General features: G+C 47.8%; 1 protein-coding gene across 1 annotated transcript in view; it reads right to left on the bottom strand.

Annotated features, from left to right (window-relative positions):
* LOC144506874 (uncharacterized) overlaps positions 1-25,303 on the bottom strand; it is a 157,650-nt gene that overhangs the window by 13,207 nt on the left and 119,140 nt on the right. Inside the window, exons 2-3 of the mRNA XM_078233232.1 lie at positions 16,882-17,010; positions 6,354-6,466 (exon numbers count right to left, since the gene is read on the bottom strand). Coding sequence (XP_078089358.1) covers positions 6,354-6,466; positions 16,882-17,010 — 242 coding nt within the window. The remainder of the gene's footprint in view (positions 1-6,353; positions 6,467-16,881; positions 17,011-25,303) is intronic.

Raw genomic sequence — 25,303 nt, forward strand, 5'->3', positions numbered from 1 at the left:
TCATAACCCCTCATAATTCTGGACATGTCATTTAAATTTTCCCTTTACCTCCCGTGCTCCAAGGAGAAAAATCCAAATTTCTCCAGTCTTCACTGTTAACATTCTAATAAATCTCCTCAGTACCCTCATCAAGGTCTTGACATTGTTCCTATATGTAGAATAAAACAACACAGCTGCAAAGGCCTAACCAGTGATTTGTAACTAATTAGCACAAGTTCCTTGTTTTTGTTTTCTGTTTTTAATTATAGAGCCCAGAGTCACCCATGTTTTCTCTTTAAAACAGTCATCTCAAATTGTCCTGCACCTTCAAAGTTTTTATACAAAAAAAAACAAGGGTTTTCTGCTGCTGCATCATTTTGAAATGTATACCATTTAGTTTATATTGCTCTTATTCCTCTTATATTGCTCTTCTTATTCCTCTTATATTGCTCTTCTTATTCCTCTTATATCCTCTTCCTAAAATTAATCTCTTCACAATTCTTTGCATTAAATTTCATTTGCCACATGTTTGCCCAACTCCCCAACCTATGTCATCCTAAGGTCCTCTCCACATTGTTCATGGCATTTGCGAATTTTGTGTTATCCAATAACTTTGAAATTATACCATTTCTTCTCAAGTCCAAGTCATTAATATACATCAAAAATAGGCAGTGGTCCTAGTTCAAGCACACTATAAACATCTCTCAGTCTGAAAAACAATGTTCACCAAGTCTCTGCTGAGCTCATTTTCCATCCATACGGCAATGGCCCCTTCAATTCCATGGGCTTCAATTTTGCAAACAAGTCTCTTATATGATGTTATAAGTCTCTTATGATGATCCCATTTTTAATGGCTTTTAAAAGTCTATATATGCAACACTACCTTGATCAATCCTCTCCATTACTTCATCAAAGTTTGTCGAAAATACTCTAGCTTTAACAAATTCACGTGGCTTTTCATTTACTTGCCTGTACTTTTCTAAGTGACAATTAATTTTGTCCCAGATTATCCAATAGTTCCCCAGCCACTGACTTTAGACTGATTGGCTTGTAGTCACCTGGTTTATTTCTCTCCCTTTTTTTGAACATTGGAGTAACATTTGGAGTCTTTCAGTCCTCTGCCACTGGTTTGTGTCCAAGAGGATTGGAAGATTGTGGCAACAGCCTCTATTTCCACCTGTACCACCTTTAGAAACCACGATCCATCATATCCAAATCTCATGGCTTTTCTATTTTGAGGACTGCCAACCTTTTAAGTGCTTCCTATTTAGAAACATAGAAAAACTACAGCACAAAACAGGCCCTTCAGCCCACAAGTTGTGCCGAACATATCCCTATCTTTTAGGCCTACCTATAACCCTCCATCCTATTAAGTCCCATGTACTCATCGAGAAGTCTCTTAAAAGATCTATTGAGTTTGCCTCCACCACCACTGACGGCAGCCGATTCCACTCACCCACCACCGTCTGTGTGAAAAACTTCCCCCTAACATTTCCCCTGTACAACACTCCAGCACCTTAAACCTGTGTCCTCTCGCAGCAGCCATTTCCACCCTGGGAAAAAGCCTCTGAGAGTCCACCCGATCTATGCCTCTCAACATCTTATATACCTCTATTAGGTCTCCTCTCATCCTACGTCTCTCCAAGGAGAAAAGACCGAGCTCCCTCAGCCTATCCTCATAAGGCATGCCACTCAATCCAGGCAACATCCTTGTAAATCGCCTCTGCACACTTTCAATCTTTTCCACATCCTTCCTGTAATGAGGCGACCAGAATGGAGCACAGTACTCCAAGTGGGGTCTGACGAGGGTCTTATATAGCTGCATCATTATCCCCAGGCTCCTAAACTCAATCCCTCGATTGATAAAGGCCAGCACACCATACGCCTTCTTAACCACCTCCTCCACCTGCGGGGCTGATTTTAGAGTCCTATGGACCCGGACCCCAAGGTCCTTCTGATCCTCTACAGTACCAAGAGTCTTTCCCTTTATATTGTACTCCTTCATCCCATTTGACCTACCAAAATGGACCACTACGCATTTATCTGGGTTGAAGTCCATCTGCCACTTGTCTGCCCAGTCTTGCATCCTATCTATGTCCCTCTGTAACCTCTGACATCCCTCCAGACTATCCACAACCCCACCAACCTCATGTCGTCGGCAAACTTACCAACCCATCCCTCCACTTCCTCATCCAGGTCATTTATGAAAATGACAAACAGCAAGGGTCCCAGAACAGATCCCTGGGGCATACCACTGGTGACCGACCTCCATTTAGAAAAAGACCCATCTATACCCACTCTCTGCCTCTTTTGGGCAAGCCAGTTCTGGATCCACCGGGCAGCAGCCCCTTGGATCTCATGCCCTCTCACTTTTTCTCGAAGCCTTGCATGGGGGACCTTATCGAACGCCTTGCTAAAATCCATATAAACCACATCTACCACTTTCCCTTCGTCGATGTGTTTAGTCACATTTTCGAAGAACTCCACCAGGCCCATAAGGCACGATCTGCCTTTGACAAAGCCATGCTGAGTATTCTTGAGCATACTAAACCTCTCTAAATGCTCATAAATCTTGTCCGCAGGATCTGCTCCATCAGCTTACCAACCACTGAGGTTAGACTCACCGGTCGGTAATTTCCTGGGCTATCCCTATTCCCCTTCTTGAAAATAGGAACCACATCCGCAATCCTCCAACACCTCTCCCGTCTCCATCGACAATGCAAAGATCATCGCCAGAGGCTCTGCAATCTCTTCCCTCGTCTCCCACAGTAACCTGGGGTACATCCCATCCGGACCCGGTGACTTATCTATCCTGATGCCATTCAAAGATTCCAGCACAACCTCTTTGTTAAAGTCCACATACTCAATCTTTTCAGTCCACCGCAAGCCCACAGTACATCCACCCATGTCCTTCTCCTCTGTGAAAACCGAGGCAAAATATTCATTAAGCACCTCTGCCATTTCTACTGGTTCCGTACTGATTTTCCCGCCTTCATTTTTTATAGGCCCTATTCCTTCACGTCTCATCCTTTTACTCTTCACATATTTATAGAACGCCTTAGGGTTTTCCTTAATTCTACTTGCCAAGGCCTTCTCGTGACCCCTTCTGGCTCTCCTAATTTCCTTCTTTAGTCCCTTCCTACAAGCCGTATACGCATCTAGATCCCTATCTTCGCCAAGCTCGCTGAACCTTTTGTATGCTTTCCTTTTCTTCTCGACTAGGTCCCGTAGAGCTTTCGTGCACCACGGTTCCTTTAACCTACCAACTCCTCCCTGTCTGCTCGGAACATTGTCCTGTAGAACCCTAGACAGACATTCCTTGAAAAACTGCCACCTCTCTTCAGTACATTTCCCTGAGAATACCTCCTTCCAATTTGAATCATAGAAACCCTACAGTACAGAAAGAGGCCATTCGGCCCATCGAGTCTGCACCGACCACAATCCCACCCAGGCCCTGCCCCCATATCCCTACATATTTTACCCGCTAATCCCTCTAATCTACGCATCCCAGGACACTAAGGGGCAATTTTAGCATGGCCAATCAACCTAGCCCGCACATCTTTGTACTGTGGGAGGAAACCGGAGCACCCGGAGGAAACCCACGCAGACACGAGGAGAATGTGCAAACTCCACACAGACAGTGACCCAAGCCGGGAATCGAACCCAGGTCCCTGGAGCTGTGAAGCAGCAGTGCTAACCACTGTGCTACCGTGCCGCTCCTCTAATTTGCCGCCTTATGTCTTCATATTTCCCCTTACTCCATATAAACGCTTTCCTAGCTTGCCTGATCCTCTCTTTTTCCAATGCAAGCATAAAGGAGATAGAGTTATGATCACTATCCCCAAGATGCTCTCCCACTGAGAGATCTGACACCTGTCCAGATTCATTGGTCAGTATCAGATCAAGTACAGCCTCTCCTCTTGTAGGCTTGTCCACATGCTGTGTTAGGAAACCCTCCTGAACACACCTAACGAACTCCTCCCCATCCAATCCCCTTACCCGAGGGATATTCCAATCTATGTTTGAGAAATTAAAGTCTCCCATCACAACAACTCTGCTATTACTGCATCTCTCCAGGATCTGTTTCCCTATCTGCTCCTCCACCTCCCTGTTACTATTGGACGGCCTATAGAAAACTCCCAGCAAAGTGATCGACCCCTTCCCACTCCGAACTTCCACCCACAGAGACTCTGTAGACAATCTCTCCACAGCTGTGACACTATTCCTGATCAGCAGTGCCACTCCACCCCCTCTCTTGCCTCCCTCCCTGAAACATCTGAATCTCGGCACCTGGAGTATCCAGTCCTGTCCCTAAGACATCCATGTCTCCGTAATGGCCACCACATCACACTTCCAGGCATCGATCCACGCTCTGAGCTCATCCTCTTTATTCACTATACTCCTGGCATTGAAGTAAACACATCTCAATCCTTTGGTCTGAGCTCTCCCCTTCTCTATCCCCCGTCCATCCTCCCTCTTGCACTGTCTATAACCCTTCTCTGTTTGCGAGCTGACTTCCTCGCTCCCAGTCACCTCGTCTCGATCCCCTCCCCCCAACCTATCTAGTTTAAACTCTCCCCAGTAGTCTTAGCCAACCTTCCCGCCAGGATATTGGTCCCCCTGGGATTCAAGTGCCACCCGTTTTTTATGTGCAGGTCACACCTGCCCCTAAAGAGGTCCCAGTGGTCCAGGAACCTGAATCCCTGCCCCCTACACCAGTCCCTCAGCCACACATTCATCCTCCACCTCACTCCATTCCTGCCCTCACCCTCCCGTGGCACAGGCAGCAATCCTGAGATTACTACCTTTGCTTTCCTCCTTCTCAGCTGTCTCCCTAATTCCCTGTACTCTCTTTTCATGACCCCTTCCCCCTTCCTTCCCACATCAGCGGTACCAATATGTACCGCTACCTCTGGCTCCTCTCCCTCCCCCCTCAGGATTTCTGGGAGTCGACCAGCGACATCCTGGATCCCGGCCCCAGGGAGGCAGACCACCATCCGAGACTCCCGCCTGCCTCCGCAAAAACGCCTGTCCGACACCCTTACTGTCAAGTCCCCGATTAACACCGCCTTCCTCCTCTTTTCCTTAGCCCTCTGAGTTACAGGGCCGGACTCCACTCCGGAGACACGGCCACTGCTGCTTCCCCCAGACTGGCTGTCCCCCCCAGCAGTACTCAGGCAGGAGTACTTGTTGTGTAGGGGCACATCCACCGGGGTGCTCTCAATCACCCGTGCTTTACCCTTCCTGGCCGTCACCCACTTGGCCTCCACCCGTGGCCCTGGTGTGACCACCTGATGATAGCTCTTGTCTATCACCTCCTCATTCTCCCTCATCAGCCTAAGATCCTCGAGCTGCAGTTCCAGCTTCTTAACACGGTCCCTCAGGAACCGCAGCTCGACACACCCCTCACAGATGTGGATTTATCTATTTTGATCCTATCTAATTTAGGATGATATAGGTAGCATATTCTTCTTTAATGAAACCAGATGCAAAGTACTCATTTAGTACCTCAACCTTGCCCAATGTCTTAAGATCTCTGTCAGTCCATAATCAGCCTCAATCTTCCTTTGGTTATCTTGTTACTATCTATTTGCTTATAAAAGACTTTTGGGTACCCTTGTATATTATCCACTACTCTCTCCATGCCCTTCTTAATTCCTTTCTTAGTTTTCCTCTGTACTTTCTATATTCAGCTGTTAAAGAACTTTATAATTGTAAAAAAAAATCCTTTCTCTTATATTCACTGTTTCCTTGAGCAATTTAATGATTTCTATTTTGCATGCTTTTCCTTCCCTCTAATTGGAATGTTAAGTCTGCACCTGAATTCTATTCCTTGAAGGCTTCCCACTGCTCATTTGCTGTTCTATACCTGCTAAATTTTAATTCCAATCTACCTAGATTTTTAACTTTTTAATCTTTTTAACTCACTGAATTTGTTCTTGCTGTTCCAACTGAAAGAATCTACCATGCACATATCAAAACGCTTTACAATCAATGAAAAATTTTTAGTGTAAGAAATGTGGCATTCATTTGCATATAGCAAGCTCCCATGAGCAACAAAATCGGATTTTGTATTTTTTAAGTGGTTGAGGGATAAATATTGGTCAGTAGACCAAGAAGAATTCCCCTGCTCTTCTATAGGACCTTGGATACCTGACAGTGTAACACTTAGTACGAAACCAAGGCATTAACCTGGATTATGGGCTCAAGTGTCTAGAGTGGGACTTAAACCCACAATCTTTTGTCTCAGATGCACAATTTCTACCACGCAATAAACACATAGGCCATCTTGATTGCACACGGCAACTAGATAAACAGTGCTAACCAATATTGTTTTATTCTTAGGTTACAGGGTGACAAACACAAAAACTTACGTCATTTTCAGAAGTTCCGCACAGGCTACAGGATTTGCACTCAATACACTGCCAGTGATAGGTTTTCACAGTTGCAGTCATATTTATTGTGGACTGCAAACAGGTGGGGTGACCTAAGGAAATGCACAAACAGGAGATGTTTATACACCATTTCCCAAGTCAGAGAGTCACAGAGAGAGAGAGAGAGAGCGCGATAAATGGGAGAAAGAGGGAAAAAAGTGCGAAGAGAGGGGAGAGAAGGAAAAGGAGAGAAAGAAAAAAATTCAGAGAATAGAGGGAGGAAAAGAAGAGAGAGAGAGAGAAAGACTGAATCAAAAAACAAAAGTAATCTTTAACTTAAAATTAACCCTTTCGCTGCTGGGCAGGGTGCTGTGTATTAAGTTTGTCTGCTATTACAATATTACAACAAACTGCAACTACGTAGCTAACCCAGGTCTACAACATTAGGAAGCACAAAAGAATCATTTTAAACCCATCATGAATTGCAAATTCAAGCTACATGCAAACACCAGTCAAGAATTAAGGAAAAATGCCACAAGTAAATTGGAAAAGGGAGACCAATATGCAGTTTATTTTTTTTTTAACAAATAAAAATTTATAAGCTCAGCAGCATTTTAATCCAGTTTATAAAGTCTTTTTTATTACATTTAACATTGTACAACAAACAATACCATCCACTTGATGGTGACATTACTTCATCACAAAGGATTGGGGAGTGGGATTACAGCAAATGACATAGAAACTAAATCAATAAATAGAAAGTAATGACTAGGCTTCTGGACAGCCAAAAGAACATCTGACACTTACCACATCCACTTGCAGTAATCCAATTCAGAATCAAACAAATGGCTTTGACAACAAAATTGAGCAGATTTGATTTTGGTTTTCGAGAGTTCATCAGTAAAACTAGCTACCATATCCATCATTAAAAATTTGATTCTTTTCAGAGAAAAATAAGATCTACGCAAAATATCAGGGTTTCTTTCTGCTAAATTTCAATATTGCCAAATACAAGAATTGTTCAAAATACTTCCACACCATGCCCCCCACCCAAAAAAATCCGAAGACTAGCTCAGTTGTTGGTCTAATAAATATAAAAATCTAATTCGCAATAAAGTTGTCCTTCATAGTACACATTTTCAGTGCTTTCCTGAGATTGAGCCACATTAATGAGGCGCAAGGAGGCAATATCCCACTTGGAACATGGTCACAATTTTCCTTCCGTCCTTCCTCGAAATTGCTTGCATGGTAACCATCGACATCCAGGCGATTCTGTGGTGAGGAATGGTAGAGGAGTGCTGTTTGTTTAGAAGACAGCATGGCTGTTGGAGAAAGTCATCTTACAGGTTAAATTATGGTGCAATTATAAGTTTCAGAACAATAAGGCTGCAAATTAAATGTGGAATACATAATCTGCCAGCCCTGCCCACAGGGCTCACACCGCCCGGCCCTGCCCACAGGGCTCACACCGCCCGGCCCTGCCCACAGGGCTCACACCGCCCGGCCCTGCCCACAGGGCTCACACCGCCCGGCCCTGCCCACAGGGCTCACACCGCCCGGCCCTGCCCACAGGGCTCACACCGCCCGGCCCTGCCCACAGGGCTCACACCGCCCGGCCCTGCCCACAGGGCTCACACCGCCCGGCCCTGCCCACAGGGCTCACACCGCCCGGCCCTGCCCACAGGGCTCACACCGCCCGGCCCTGCCCACAGGGCTCACACCGCCCGGCCCTGCCCACAGGGCTCACACCGCCCGGCCCTGCCCGCAGGGCTCACACCGCCCAGCCCTGCCCACAGGGCTCACACCGCCCGGCCCTGCCCACAGGGCTCACACCGCCCGGCCCTGCCCGCAGGGCTCACACCGCCCGGCCCTGCCCGCAGGGCTCACACCGCCCGGCCCTGCCCGCAGGGCTCACACCGCCCTGCCCACAGGGGTTGTTACACCAACCAGCCCAGCCCACAGGGGTTGTTACACCAACCAGCCCAGCCCAGAGGGGTTGTTACACCAACCAGCCCAGCCCACGGGGGTTGTTACACCAACCAGCCCACAAGGATCTCATGAAGCTGTCCAGTCCACAGTGGTCACACCAAATTGTCCAAACATAGAACAGTACAGCACAGAACAGGCCCTTCGGCCCATGTTGTTGTGCCGAGCTTTGTCTGAAACCCAGATCAAGCTATTTCCTCCCTATCATCCCAAAGTACTCCATGTACCTATCCAATAGCTTCTCAAATGTCCCTAAAGTTTCTGACTCCACTATCACTGCAGGCAGTCCATTCCACACCCCAACCACTCTCTGAGCAAAAAACCTACCTCGGACATCCTTCCTATATCTCCCACCATGAACCCTATAGTTATGCCCCCTAGTTACCACTCCATTCACCCAAGGAAATAGTCTTTGAACATTCACTCTATCTATCCCCTTCATCATCTTATAAACCTCTATCAAGTCTCCTCTCAACCTCCTCCGCTACAAAGAGAAAAGCCCAAGTTCCCTCAACCTTTCCTCATAAGACCTACCCTGCAAACCAGGCAGCATCCTGGTAAATCTCCTTTGCACTCTTTCCAGTGTCTCCACATCCTTCTTATAGTGAGGTGACCAGAACTGCACACAATATTCCAAATGTGGTCTCACCAAGGTCCTGTACAGTTGCAGCATAACCCCACGGCTCTTAAACTCAAACCCCCTGTTAATGAACGCCAACACACTATTGGCCTTCTTCACGGCTCTATCCACTTGAGTGGCAACCTTCAGAGATCTATGGATATGAACCCCAAGATCTCTCTGTTCCTCCACATTCTTCAGAACCCTACCTTTGACCCTGTAATCCACATTTATTTGTCCTACCACAATGAATCACCTCACATTTGTCAGGGTTAAATTCCATTTGCCATTTTTCAGCCCAGCTCTGCATCCTATCTATATCTCTTTGCAGCCTACAACAGCCCTCCACCTCATCCACTACTCCACCAATCTTGGTGTCATCAGCAAATTTACTGATCCACCCTTCAGCTCCCTCCTCCAAGTCATTTATAAAAATGACAAATAGCAGGGGACCAAGCACTGATCCCTGTGGCACTCTGCTGGTAACCGGTTTCCAGTCCGAAAATTTTCCATCCACCACCACCCTCTGTCTTCTGTTAGATAGCCAGTTACCTATCCAATTGGCCAAACTTCCCTCTATCCCACACATCCTTACTTTCTTCATAAGCCGACCATGGGGGACTTTATCAACGCCTTACTAAAATCCATGTACATGGCATCAGTATTTGCCCAAACCACAGGGATTACACAAAAAAACAAGCAACAGTACAGCACGAACAGACCTTCTGCCCTCCAAGCCTGCGCCAATCATGATGCTTGCCTAAACTAAAACCGTATGCACTTAGAGTCTGTATCCTTCCATTCCCATCCTATTCATGTATTCGTCTAGTTGCCCCTTAAATGCCGTGATCGTACCTGCTCCCACCACCTCCCCGGGCAATGCGTACCAGACATTCACCACCCTCTTGTAAAAAACTTGCCTCGCATATCTCCTCTAAACTTTTCCCCACGCACCTTAAACCTATGTCCCCTTGCACTTGACTTTTCCACCCTAGGAAAGAGCATCTGACTATCCACGCTGTCCATGCCACTCATAATCTTGTAAACCTCTATCAGGTCACCCCTCAATCTCTGTCGTTCCAGTGAGAACAAAGCAAGTTTATCTCCTCAAAGCTAATACCCTCCAGACCAGGCAACATCCTGGTAAACCTCTTCTGCACCCTCTCCACATCCATCTGGTAGTGTGGCGACCAGAATTGTACACAATATTCTAAATGAGGCTAACTAAGGTTCTGTATGGCTGCAGCATGACCTGCCAATATTTATACTTAATACGCCGACCGATGAAGACAGGCATGCTGTATGCCTTCTCGACTAGCTTATCCATCTGTGTTGCCACTTTCAGTGATCGGTGGACATGTACGCCCAGATCTCTCTGCCTGTCAATACTCCTAAGGGTTCTACCATTTACTGTAGAATTCTTACATGCATTGAATCTTCCAAAGTTCATTACCTCACACTTGTCCAGATTAAACTCCATCTGCCATTTCTCCGCCCAAGTCTTCAACCAGTCTATATCTTGCTGTATCCTCTGACAATCCTCTTCACTATCTGCAACTCCACCAATTTTTGTGTCCTCTGCGAACGTACTAATCAGACCAGCTATATGTTCTCCAAGTCATTTATATACATAGAACAAAGAACAGTACAGCACAGGAAACAGGCCCTTCGGCCCTCCAAGCCTGTGACGCTCCTTGGTCCAACTAGACCAATCGTTTGTATCCCTCCATTCCCAGGCTGCTCATGTGACTATCCAGGTAAGTCTTAAACGATGTCAGCGTGCCTGCCTCCACCACCCTACTTGGCAGCGCATTCCAGGCCCCCACCACCCTCTGTGTAAAAAACATCCCTCTGATATCTGAGTTATACTTTGCCCCTCTCACCTTGAGCCCGTGACCCCCCGTGAACGTCACTTCTGATCTGGGAAAAAGCTTCCCACCATTCACCCTATCTATCCCCTTCATAATCTTGTACACCTCTATTAGATCTCCCCTCATTCTCCGTCTTTCCAGTGAGAACAACCCCAGTTTACCCAATCTCTCCTCATAGCTAAGACCCTCCATACCAGGCAACATCCTGGTAAACCTTCTCTGCACTCTCTCCAATGCCTCCACGTCCTTCTGGTAGTGCGGCAACCAGAACTGGACGCAGTACTCCAAATGTGGGTTTACCAAAGAGGGGGACTTGATGGATGAGGAGCATAGGGTAGTGTGTGTGGATGTTCTGGGTCATGTCGATATCAAAAAGGAGTAGGTGTTGGGCATCTTAAAAAAACATTAAAGTGGATAAGTCCTTAGTGCCTGATGGGATCTACCCCACAATGCTGAGGGAGGCAAGTGCAGAAATTGCTGGGGCTTGACAGAAATCTTTGTATCCCCATTGGCTACAGGTGAAGTCCCAGAGGATTGGGGGATAGCCAATGTTGTTCCTTTGTTTAAGAAGGACAGCAGGGATAATCCAGGCTTCACAGGGGTCACGCCAACCCGCCCAGTCCACAGGGGTCACGCCAACCCGCCCAGTCCACAGGGGTCGCACCAACATATGAACAAATGTCCCAGAACTCATCCCTATGGAAGACCGCTAGTCACAACCTTCCATTCAGAAAAGCACCCCTCTACTGCTACGCTCTGTCTTTTATTCCCAAGCCAGTCCCACATATTCATCTTGCCAGCTCTCCTCTGATCCCGTGTGACTTTACCTTTTGTACCAGTCTACCATGAGGTACCTTGTCAAAGGCTTTACTGAAGTCCACGTATACAACATCCATTGCCTTTCCTTCATCTACCATCTTCATCAGTTCCTCGAAAAAAAAATCAGATTAGTGAGGTGTGACCTCCCCTTCACAAAACCATGCTGTCTATCACTAATAAGTCCATTTGTTTCCAAATGTGAGTAAATCCTGTCCCTAAGAATATTTTCCAATAATTTCTCCACCACTAACGTAAGGCTCACCAGCCTATAATTTCCTGGATTATCCCTGCTGTCCTTCTTAAACAAAGGAACAACATTGGCTATCCCCCAGTCCTCTGGGACTTCACCTGTAGCCAATGGGGATACAGAGATTTCTGTCAAGCCCCAGCAATTTCTGCACTTGCCTCCCTCAGCATTGTGGGGTAGATCCCATCAGGCACTAAGGACTTATCCACTTTAATGTTTTTTTAAGATACCCAACACCTACTCCTTTTTGATATCGACATGACCCAGAACATCCACACACACTACCCTATGCTCCTCATCCATCAAGTCCCCCTCTTTGGTGAATACTGAGGCAAAGTATTCATTTTGTATCTCTCCCATTTCCTCCGTTTCCAAGCATAGATTCCCTCTGCCCACCGGCCCAGCCCACTGGGGCCAGGCCCACCGGCCCAGCCCACTGGCCCAGCCCACTGGCCCCAGGCCCACCGGCCCAGCCCACTGGGGCCAGGCCCACCGGCCCAGCCCACTGGCCCCAGGCCCACCGGCCCAGCCCACTGGCCCAGCCCACTGGCCCCAGGCCCACCGGCCCAGCCCACGGGGGCCAGGCCCACCGGCCCAGCCCACTGGTGTCAGGCCCACCGGCCCAGCCCACTGGTGTCAGGCCCACCGGCCCAGCCCACTGGGGTCACGCCAACCCGCCCAGTCCACTGGGGCCAGGCCCACCGGCCCCGCCCACTGGGGTCAGGCCCACCTGCCCCAGGCCCACCGGCCCAGCCCATTGGTGTCAGGCCCACCGGCCCAGCCCACTGGGGTCACGCCAACCCGCCCAGTTCACAGGGGTCACGCCAACCCGCCCAGCCCACTGGGGTCACGTCAACCCGCCCAGCCCACTGGGGTCACGTCAACCCGCCCAGCCCACTGGGGTCACGTCAACCCGCCCAGCCCACTGGGGTCACGTCAACCCGCCCAGTCCACAGGGGTCGCACCAACCCGCCCAGCCCACAGGGGTCGCACCAACCCGCCCAGCCCACTGGGGTCACGTAAACCCGCCCAGCCCACTGGGGTCACGTCAACCCGCCCAGCCCACTGGGGTCACGCCAACCCACCCAGCCCACAGGGGTCACGTCAACCCGCCCAGCCCACTGGGGTCACGCCAACCCGCCCAGTCCACAGGGGTCACGCCAACCGGCCCAGCCCACTGGTGTCAGGCCCACCGGCCCAGCCCACTGGGGTCACGCCAACCCGCCCAGTCCACTGGGGCCAGGCCCACCGGCCCAGCCCACTGGGGTCAGGCCCACCGGCCCCGCCCACTGGGGTCAGGCCCACCGGCCCCAGGCCCACCGGCCCTGCCCACTGGGGTCAGGCCCACCGGCCCCAGGCCCACCGGCCCAGCCCACTGGTGTCAGGCCCACCGGCCCAGCCCACTGGGGTCACGCCAACCCGCCCAGTCCACAGGGGTCACGCCAACCCGCCCAGCCCACTGGGGTCACGTCAACCCGCCCAGCCCACTGGGGTCACGTCAACCCGCCCAGCCCACTGGGGTCACGTCAACCCGCCCAGCCCACTGGGGTCGCACCAACCCGCCCAGCCCACAGGGGTCGCACCAACCCGCCCAGCCCACTGGGGTCACGTCAACCCGCCCAGCCCACTGGGTCACGTCAACCCGCCCAGCCCACTGGGGTCACGCCAACCCACCCAGCCCACAGGGGTCACGTCAACCCGCCCAGCCCACTGGGGTCACGTCAACCCGCCCAGCCCACTGGGGTCACGTCAACCCGCCCAGTCCACAGGGGTCACGCCAACCCGCCCAGTCCACAGGGGTCGCACCAACCCGCCCAGTCCACAGGGGATACACAAACCTGCCCGTCCCCAGGGGGTACAACACCTGCCCAACCCATAAGGATTACACCAACAAGGCAAAAAGCCATTACTGCAACTCATGCAATTCTTAAAGAACATTTTTTTGCTTTAAAGTGGTCAAGACAAAAACTTTGCAAACATACCGTGCAATGCAATTGATGATCTTCTTCTAAATTAACAGGAACAAAAAGGTTCCCGCTGTCACTCTATATTGCCATCAGAACACATGCCTATTGATGTGGTTTCTTCATCAGATGCAGCCAGCACTTTTAGCAGCAGAACAGCAATTCAGTTGAGCAAAAAAGACAAAAAAGGTACAAGTCCCAGAAGCGACAGGCACAGTTTTCATTTCTTTCAAAAAATTAAAACTTTTTTTAATGAACTCCACTTCCTTCAGTTCAATGTAGAGTGAATTTCATTCCCACAAATTTTAGAACTGCAGGTGCAAGAGGTGTAGAAGAGAGCCTGGAGGCCATGTTTCCACTCGAGAGGAGCTTCGATATTATGTGCATGACAAAACTTTGTCAAGACAACTTTGCCTGCTGGAGAAAGCTAGTTGACTTAAAACATTGCACTTTGTAAAGGCAAGTCCATTTAGCTCAGCAGTAGCGCTCACAGTACATCAGATCCCTTTGTCCCCATTCACTCAGGAAGAGGTCAGTCAAATGTCTCCTTTGTTTAAAAAAAACACACAAATCACGAGCCAGAAGTAACCCTAATTATCTTGAAAGTTAGAGATTCTCTTGTTTACTGATGAACGAATGAAAGCATTGACTCTGCTTATTTTCAACAGCTCAGTTTCATATTAAAACAGGTCTAGAATTCAGCAGGAGCTTTTTGGCTACAAAAGACTTCACCTGCTGTCAAGGTCATTCATTAAATCTTGCCCAAATTTGTTTTTTGTGCGCTAGCAGGTATTTCCCACAATTACGTATTTAGCTGCTGCACTTGTTCTCTGCATCATTACTAGCAGGTGAATGAACAGTTTTGTTTGATAGCAGTTCATCGATATCGTCATCATCAAAGCCACGAAACGTGGAGGTGTCACTTTCAGATGTTGCACCAAACAAGTCCTCTGCACTGCCCAAGTCCAGATCCTTTACGATTCCTTGTCCCAAATTAGCTAACATGTATGTTGATGTACATATCAGCACATGGGTTCAGCATTACACACACACAAAATGAAAAGATAAAAAAAATCAATCATAAATCCTACCTCTAAAACCTCCTATGCCAACAAAAATCCTCAGCTCTTAATCTCAGACCCTGTTATTAAACAGTCAGCGAAAGGGTTAAAATCCAACCAAAAGATCGTAATAAACATCCCTTTAACTTAATTGGTTCGGAAGCAAGTAGAAAAATCTAACAATTCTCTGAAATGAAGTTAACCCACATTATTTTTTTAAAAACACAAGCATATTTGAAACAAGTCAGTCAGCTTTGATGTATAAATATTTCAGATTCAAACTAGACTTCTTTTTCTGGAAATAATATTTGGTGAGAAGCATGGTAGAAATTCACAGTATCCTGAGGTTATAAAGATTTAAACATACTTCAAAACAGTTGGGACATTTGTGTCTCAATCATAGAAACCCTGCAGTGCAGAAGGAGGCCATTCGGCCCATCGAGTCTGCACCGACCACAATCCCACCCAGGCCCTACCCCCACATATTTTACCCGCTAATCCCTCTAACCTACGCATCCCAGGACTCTAAGGGGCAGTTTTTTTAACCTGGCCAATCAATCTAACCCACACATCTTTGGACTGTGGGAGGAAACTGGAGCACCCGGAGGAAACCCACGCAGACACGAGGAGAATGTGCAAACTCCACACAGACAGTGACCCGAGCCGGGAATCGAACCCGGGACCCTGGAGCTGTGAAGCAGCAGTGCTAACCACTGTGCTACCGTGCCGCCCGTCTGTTTTAATTCTCACGAACTACCATTCTACTATTTCTATTTTTGTTTTTAAATCCTGGGACATTCAAAAACAGAAAGATTGGTAAAAGTTCAAGGATAGTTTTAATACAAGGTTACACCCACAATGTTGCCTTGTCTTTCTCTCTCAGGTGCTCTTTAGCCTTCTGTGCTTTTCCAGTATTTTTCCTAAATTGACTTCATATCTTTGGCTTGTTTGTTTGTTTTTCTATTCCAACTTCTAGCAGTCTGAGTTAAGGTGCAACCACAACAATGAACTTGCACAAGTAGTAGCCTCAGTAGCATGTTCAGATGGCGGCAGGGTGGTGACAGGGGGGTGAGAGAGTCAGAGAGTAGCTAAAATTCTGATGCTAAGATTCTGTGCATCAATTCAAGTGCCTTGGTTTTGTTTGAATAGAAAGGATAGATGGGAGAGTATAATCCAAAAAATAAAAATATTGCTGCTTTTAGAATTTACTTTGGTGCAATATTAAATTATTTTTTTATTAACTTATGACTTTCACTGATGGCGATATCATAGTAGTGAAGAAACAGGGAGCAGAGCTTAAAAATTAAGTTAAACAGGATTGTTGTCTTTATCTTGCTCTGTATTGCACACAAAGCTCAAAGGAGACTTGAGTTCTATCTTATACTCTACCCAATTAAACAAAAAAAGCTGTTGACGTCAGGAGGGGCCAAAGTTTCACTAACCGTTTAACAGTCAATAATCACAGAATGAGTGTGAAGACAAATTATTAGGTAATTTCAAAATTTGATCTCGATTTGTCCAAAAACAGACAGTGCAAATAGGCTATGGAACAATACATTTAAAAGATGTATTTTCATGATCCTTACTTTTAAGAAAAAGTTCAAATAGCCTGACATTTAATCTGCAAACTCTCATTTTCTAATTTTGCATCATATGAATTTACTTTGAGTACTATATATGTTCATTATCTGCAAACTTTAGTGTCACTAATTCACTCAAAACGCATTTCAGCTATTTGCATAGATATTTGCATGGCACATCAATTTAAAGAAAGCTGCAAATATTAACACTTCAAGGCACTCATCAGTTTTGTTTTGACAATGCAGCAGTAGCACTATGCGCCTCCTTGATCCCATGGTAATCAAGCATGTACTGACAGCAGCAAGAACTGGCCTAATCAGTGATCAAGTTCATGGGTTCATCTTATAGCTCATTTGATAGAATTCCATGGATACACCTACCAGAACGCTCACAGTCTGAGCACGAGACCAGCTCCTCAGTCCTGCCTGTTTTCTTGTTCATATTCGACCCACCAAGACAGAAGTAACAGTAATTATTGGAAATGACCATCCCATCTGGGCCTTTCTGAGCTGCATGTATAACATGGGTACAAAGTTAGAATGCAAGTTCACAAACTAACGACCAAATTAAACTATAATTTTACAATTAGAACAACTGAAACAATTTGGAACCCTGACCCCCTCAAAAATCTGTTTTCATCCTTATTTTCAACTCAAGCATATGCTCATGGAAAGCTAAAGGAAAAAACCGTGATGATTGAATATTGCAAGTTTCATGCTTCTAATAAAACAGGTATATTATTGGCAGCATGATTTTTGTACAATCTTCCCTTTGATAGACGATTTCTGACTAGTGGTGTACCTCCGGGGTCAGTGCTGGGCCCATTGCTGTTTGTTATCTATATCAACAATTTCGATGAGAATGTACAAGGCATGATCACTGAGTTTGTAGATGACGCTAAACTAGGTGGCATTGTAGACCGTGAGGAAGATTATCCAAAATTGCAGCAGGATCTTGATCAGGTGGGGAAGTCGACAAGAAATGGCAAATGGAGTTCAATACAGATAAGTGTGAGCTGTTACATTTTGGAAAGTCAAATCAAAGTAGGACTTTCACGATGAATGATAGGACCAGAGGGAGTATCAGTGGAACAGAGGGATACTCTCCTTGTATTTATTGATCTACATTGGCTCCAGGCCCAGTAATACATTGGTTTGAAAATTTTCATTTTGTTTTCATATCCCTCCAAGAATCATAGAATCAATGGCACAGAGACAAATCCTTTGGCCCAAACTGGTCCATGGCAACGTAAAAGCCCATCTAAGCTAACCCCATTTGGCTGCATTTGGTCCATAGTCCTCAACCTTTCCTATCCATGTATCTGTCCAAATGTCTTTTAAATGTTGTCAATGTCCCTGCCTCAACCACTTCCTCTGGCAGCTTATTTGACTTAAGTACCATTCTCTGTGTAAAAACGTTGCTCCTCAGGTTCCCATTAATTTTTTCCCCTCTTAACTTAAACTTATGCCCTCTAGTTCTCAATTCCCCAACTCTGGGAAAACGACTGAGAGTATACACCCTATCCATGCATCTCATGGTCTGTACACCTCTAAGATCACCCTTCAGTCTCCTGTGCTTCAAAGAAAATAGTCCTAGCCTGTCCAATCTCTCCCTATATAACTCAGTCCCGAGTCCTGGCAACATTCTTGTAAATCTCTTCTGCACTCTCTCCAGTTTAATAATGTCTTTCCTATAGCAAGGCGGCCAAAACTGAACACAATACTCCAGCTGCGGCCTCACCAACGTCCTGTGCAACTGCAACATAACTTCTCAACTTCTATACTCAATGCCCTGACTGATGAAGGCCAGCATGCCAAAAGCTTTCTTTATTGCCCTGTCTACCTGTGACTCCACCTTAGAGAACCATGCACCTGAACTCCAAGGTCCCTCTGTTCCATGATACTCCCTATGGTCCTACCATTCATCGTGAAAGTCCTACTTTATTTGACTTTCCAAAATGCAACAGCTCGCACTTATCTGTATTGAACTCCATTTGCCATTTCTCGGTCGACTTCCCCACCTGATCAAGATCCTGCTGCAATTTTGGATAACCTTCCTCACGATCTACAATGCCACCTAGTTTAGTGTCATCTACAAACTCACTGATCATGCCTTGTACATTCTCATCGTTGATATAGATAACAAACAGCAATGGGCCCAGCACTGACCCCTGAGGCACACCACGAGTCACAGGCCTCCAGTTCGACAAACATCCTTCCACCATAACCCTCTGCTTCCTACCATCAAGCCACTTGCATATCCAAATTGCCAGCTCTCCCTGGATTCCATATGATCTAACCTTCCAAAGCAGGTTACCATGTGGAACTTTATCAAAGGCTTTACTGAAGTCCATATAGACTATGTCTACTGCCCTGCCCTCATCAACCTTCCTGGCCACTTCATCAAAGAGCTCTAACAAATTTGTAAGGCATGATCTCCCAAGCACAAAGCCATGCTGACTACTCCTAATCAAACACTGTCTTTCCAAATACCTGTATATCTTATCCCTCAGAATACTATTTTCACCTCCCAGTGTCGGTAATCTCTCCTGGCCCTGCAATCTTCCAAGATTTTTGCAGCTGTCCACTTTGTCCTTGTACGTTATATGTTTCTATTGTTCCACCATGCTTTCAAGTGTTAAGATCATAAGCTCCTGAATTCTCTTCTTAAACCTCACTGCCTCTCTACATCACTTTCCTTACTTAAGACCCTTCATCAGTTCCAATATCTTCCAATGTAACTTGGTGCTCCATTTTGTTTGATAAGGTTCCTGTGAAATGTTTTGGGATGTTTTACATTAAAGGGTGCAGTATAAATGTGAGTTGTTCTTGCTGTTGGACAAGAATTAAAGATTCAGTGGCAGCAAGACAGAGAGTAAATTAGTGCAAAATGTTTGCTCCACAAATCCTTGAAGGTGGCAACACAGGTGGAGAAGGTGGTGAAGAAGGCATATGGTATGCTTGCCTTTATAGGATGGGGTATAGAGTATAAAAGCTGGAGTCTGATGATGCAGCTGTATAGAACGCTGGTTAGGCCACATTTGGAGTACTGCGTCCAGTTCTGGTCACCGCACTACCAGAAGGACGTGGAGGCGTTAGAGAGAGTGCAGAGAAGATTTACCAGGATATTGCCTGGTATGGAGGGTCTTAGCTATGAGGAGAGATTGGGTAAACTTGGGTTGTTCTCCCTGGAAAGACGGAGAATGAGGGGAGATCTAATAGAGGTGTACAAGATTATGAAGGGGATAGATAGGGTGAACGGTGGGAAGCTTTTTCCCAGATCAGAAGTGACGTTCACGAGGGGTCACGGGCTCAAGGTGAGAGGGGCGAAGTATAACTCAGATATTAGAGGGATGTTTTTTACACAGAGGGTGGTGGGGGCCTGGAATGCGCTGCCAAGTAGGGTGGTGGAGGCAGGCACGCTGACATCGTTTAAGACTTACCTGGATAGTCACATCATAGAAATCATAGAAACCCTACAGTGTAGAAGGAGGCCATTCGGCCCATCGAGTCTGCATGGACCACAATCCCACCCAGGCCCTACCCCCACATATTTTACCCGCTAATGTACGCATCTCAGGACTCGAAGGGGCAATTTTTAACCTGGCCAATAAACCTAACCCGCACATCTTTGGACTGTGGGAGGAAACCGGAGCACCCGGAGGAAACCCACGCAGACACGAGGAGAATGTGCAAACTCCACACAGACAGTGACCCGAGCCGGGAATCGAACCCGGGACCCTGGAGCTGTGAAGCAGCAGTGCTAACCACTGTGCTACCGTGCTGCCACATGAGCAGCCTGGGAATGGAGGGATACAAACGATTGGTCTAGTTGGACCAAGGAGCGGCACAGGCTTGGAGGGCCGAAGGGCCTGTTTCCTGTGCTGTACTGTTCTTTGTTCTTTGTTTTAGACTGACAATAGATAGTATGTGCTCACCACACTATGATCAACTTGGTAAGACTGAGCACAATGACAGCTTCACAAACCTTGAATCAACAGTTACCAGCAACCTATCCCATGATGCTGAAATTAGCACCAGGATTGTCAAGGCTGCAGATGACATGCCAAAGTTAAGAAACTGAGTCAAACAACAGACTAACCAAAAATAAAAAGTTCCGTGAGTACCAGGCTCACATTCGCAGCAACCTCCTTTACAATAGTGAGGCATGGGCAACTTTTAAAAAAAAATTCACTCATGGGATGCGGATGTTGCTGGTTGGGCCATATTTATTGCCCATCACTAGTTGCCCTTGAGAAGGTGGTAGTGAGCCACCTTCTTCAACCGCTGTCATCCTTGTAGTGTAGGTAGACCCAGAGTGCTGCTGAGAGGGAGTTCCAGGATTTTGATCCAGTGACTTTGATATAGTTCCAGGTCAGGATAGTGTAGCTTGGAGGGGAACTTGCAGTGGTGTTCCAATGCATCTGCTGTCCTCGTCCTTCTGTTAGAGGTCACGGGTTTAGAAGGTGCTGTTGAATGAGCCATTGAATGAGCCTTGGTGAGTTGCTTCAGTGCATCTCATGGATGGTATACGGTGCTGCTACTGTTCATTGGTGATGCAGGGAGTGAAAGTTTATTGTGGTGGAAGGGATAGCAATCAAGCAGGCTGCTTTGTCTTGAACTGTGTCTAACTTGAGTATTGTTGGAGCTGCACTCACACAGGCAAGTGTACAGTATTCCATTACTCTCATGACTTGTTCCTGCTGGATGTTGGGCAGGTTTTTTGGAGGTGAGCAACTTGCCACAGAATTCCCAGTCTCAAACCTGCTCTTGCAGCCATGGTATTTATATGGCTAATCCAGTTCTGTTTCTGGTCAATAGTAACACCCAGGATGTTGATAGTGGGAGATTCAGCAATGATAATGCAATTGAATGTCAAGATGTGATGGCTAGGCTCTATCTTGTTGGGTATGGTCATTGCCTGGTACAAATTGCATGGCACAAATGTTGTCCAGAAACATGGTGCAAATGGACAGGGACTGCTTCAGTATCGGTGCAGTGGTGAATGGTGCTGAACATTGTGTAATCATCACGAACATAACACTTCAGACCTTGTGGTGGAAGGAATCATTGATGAAATAGCTGAAGATGGCTGAGAAGAAGACATCACCCTGAAGAACTTTTGCAGCAGTGTTCTGGGATGAGATGTTTGACCTCCAACAACCACAAGCATTTTCCTTTGTACTAGGTATGACTCCAAACAGTGTTCTGTAGAAGGGTGAAGTGGACTCAAAATGTTTCGCACTCCATGGATGCTGCCAGATCTACTGGGTTTGTTCAGCATTTTCTGTTTTTATTTCAGATTTCCAGCATCTGCAATATTTTGCTTTTATTTTAATGAAATGTTTTCCCTTGATTCACATTGACATGAATTTTGCTTGGGCTCCTTAATGCCACACTGGGCTAAATGCTGCCTTGATGACAAGGGAGTGACTGACTTCATGGGGGTCAGTTAGTTTAGTTGGCTGGATAGCTGGTTTTTGATGCACCGCAGCGGGTTCATATCCCATTCTGGCTGAGGTGTGGTGAGAAGGTCCGCCTTGCCATTTGCCTGAGATGTGGTGATTCTCAGGTTAAATCACCACCAGTCAGCTCGCCCCCATCAAAGCGGAGAGCAGCCTATGGTCATCTGGGACAATGGTGACTTATCTTACTTCACCTACGGCACGGTAGCACAGTGGTTAGCACTGCTGCTTCACAGCTCCAGGGTCCCGGGTTCGATTCCCGGCTCGGGTCACTGTCTGTGTGGAGTTTGCACATTCTCCTCGTGTCTGCGTGGGTTTCCTCCGGGTGCTCCGGTTTCCTCCCACAGTCCAAAGATGTGCGGGTTAGGTTGATTGGCCAGGTTAAAAATTGCCCCTTAGAGTCCTGGGATGTGTAGGTTAGAGGGATTAGCAGGTAAATATGTGGGGGTAGGGCCTGGGTGAGATTGTGGTCGGTGCAGACTCGATGGGCCGAATGGCCTCCTTCTGCACTGTAGGGTTTCTATGATTTCTACCTCTTTTGTCCATGGCTCGACCAAGGCTGAAATGAGGTCAGCTGAGTGGCCCTGGCAGAAGCCAAACTGAGGGTAAGTGAGCAGGTTATTGTTGAGTATCAGAAAACACTTTCCATCACTTTGTTGATGACCAAGAGTAGACTGATAGGGCAGTGATTGGCCAGGTTGGACTTGTCCTGCTTTTTGTGGACAGGACATAGCTGGGACATTTTCCAAGTAGATGCCATTATTGTGGCTGTACTGGAACTGCTGTGCGAGGGGAGCGGCTAGTTCTGGAGCACAAGTCATTAGTACCATTGCAGGAATGATGTTAGGGCCCATAGCCTTTGCAGGAACCAGGACCTTCATTTATTTCTAGATATCACATTGAACGAATCAAGTTGGCCTCACCCTCCTACACCCTCCTTCAGCCTCATACAACCTATTTCACCCTCATACACTCTCCTTCACCCTCTTACACCCTCATTCACCCTCTTACACCCTCATACACCCTCATTCACCCTCTTACACTCTCCTACACTCTGCTTCACCCACCTACACCCTCTTACACTCTCCTTCACCCTCATACACCCTCTTACAGCCTCATACACCCTCCTTCACCGTCTTACACCCTCCGTCACCATCTTACAACCTCCTTCACCCTCATACACCCTGCTTCACCCTCATACACCCTTCTACACCCTCCTTCACCCTCTTACACCCTCATACACCCTGCTTCACCCTCCTTCACCCTCCTTCACCCTTATACACCCTGCTTCACCCTCATACACCCTGCTTCACCCTCATACACCCTGCTTCACCCTCCTTCACCCTCCTTCACCCTCCTTCACCCTCCTTCACCCTCCTTCACCCTCCTTCACCCTCCTTCACCCTCATACACCCTGCTTCACCCTCATACACCCTGCTTCACCCTCATACACCCTGCTTCACCCTCAAACACCCTGCTTCACCCTCATACACCCTGCTTCACCCTCATACACCCTGCTTCACCCTCATACACCCTGCTTCACCCTCATACACCCTGCTTCACCCTCATACACCCTGCTTCACCCTCATACACCCTGCTTCACCCTCATACACCCTGCTTCACCCTCATACACCCTGCTTCACCCTCATACACCCTGCTTCACCCTCATACACCCTGCTTCACCCTCATACACCCTGCTTCACCCTCATACACCCTGCTTCACCCTCATACACCCTGCTTCACCCTCATACACCCTGCTTCACCCTCATACACCCTGCTTCACCCTCATACACCCTGCTTCACCCTCATACACCCTGCTTCACCCTCATACACCCTGCTTCACCCTCATACACCCTGCTTCACCCTCATACACCCTGCTTCACCCTCATACACCCTGCTTCAGCCTCATACACCCTGCTTCAGCCTCATACACCCTGCTTCACCCTCATACACCCTGCTTCACCCTCTTACACACTCGTACACCCTCCTCCACCCTCCATCACCCTCCATCATCCTCCTTCACCCTCCTTCACCCTCCTACACCCTGCTTCACCCTCATACACCCTGCTTCACCCTCATACACCCTGCTTCACCCTCATACACCCTGCTTCACCCTCATACACCCTGCTTCACCCTCATACACCCTGCTTCACCCTCCATCACCCTCCTTCACCCTCCTTCACCCTCATACACCCTCATACACCCTCATACACCCTGCTTCACCCTCATACACCATGCTTCACCCTCATACACCCTGCTTCACCCTCATACACCCTGCTTCACCCACATACACCCTGCTTCACCCTCATACACCCTGCTTCACCCTCATACACCCTCCTTCACCCTCATACACCCTGCTTCACCCTCTTACACACTCGTACACCCTCCTCCACCCTCATACACCCTCCTCCACCCTCATACACCCTGCTTCACCCTCATACACCCTGCTTCACCCTCATACACCCTGCTTCACCCTCATACACACTGCTTCACCCTCATACACACTGCTTCACCCTCATACACCCTGCTTCACCCTCATACACCCTGCTTCACCCTCATACACCCTCCTTCACCCTCCTTCACCCTGCTTCACCCTCCTTCACCCTGCTTCACCCTCATACACCCTGCTTCACCCTCATACACCCTGCTTCACCCTCATACACCCTGCTTCACCCTGCTTCATCCTCACACACCCTGCCACACCCTGCTTCACCCTCACACACACTGCTTCACCCTCACACACCCTGCTTCACCCTCATACACCCTGCTTCACCCTCTTACACACTCGTACACCCTCCATCACCCTCCTTCACCCTCCATCACCCTCCTTCACCCTCATACACCCTCATACACCCTCATAAACCCTCATACACCCTGCTTCACCCAGCTTCACCCTGCTTCACCCACATAGACCCTGCTTCACCCACATAGACCCTGCTTCACCCTCATACACCCTGCTTCACCCTCATACACCCTGCTTCACCCTCATACACCCTGCTTCACCCTCATACACCCTGCTTCACCCTCATACACCCTGCTTCACCCTCTTACACACTCGTACACCCTCCTGCACCCTCCATCACCCTCCTTCACCCTCCTTCACCCTCCTTCACCCTCCTACACCCTGCTTCACCCTCATACACCCTGCTTCACCCTCATACACCCTGCTTCACCCTCATACACCCTGCTTCACCCTCATACACCCTGCTTCACCCTCATACACCCTGCTTCACCCTCATACACCCTGCTTCACCCTCATACACCCTCATACACCCTGCTTCACCCTCATACACCCTGCTTCACCCTCATACACCCTGCTTCACCCTCATACACCCTCA

Source organism: Mustelus asterias, chromosome 18, assembly GCF_964213995.1.
Source record: "Mustelus asterias chromosome 18, sMusAst1.hap1.1, whole genome shotgun sequence".
NCBI lineage: Eukaryota > Metazoa > Chordata > Chondrichthyes > Carcharhiniformes > Triakidae > Mustelus > Mustelus asterias.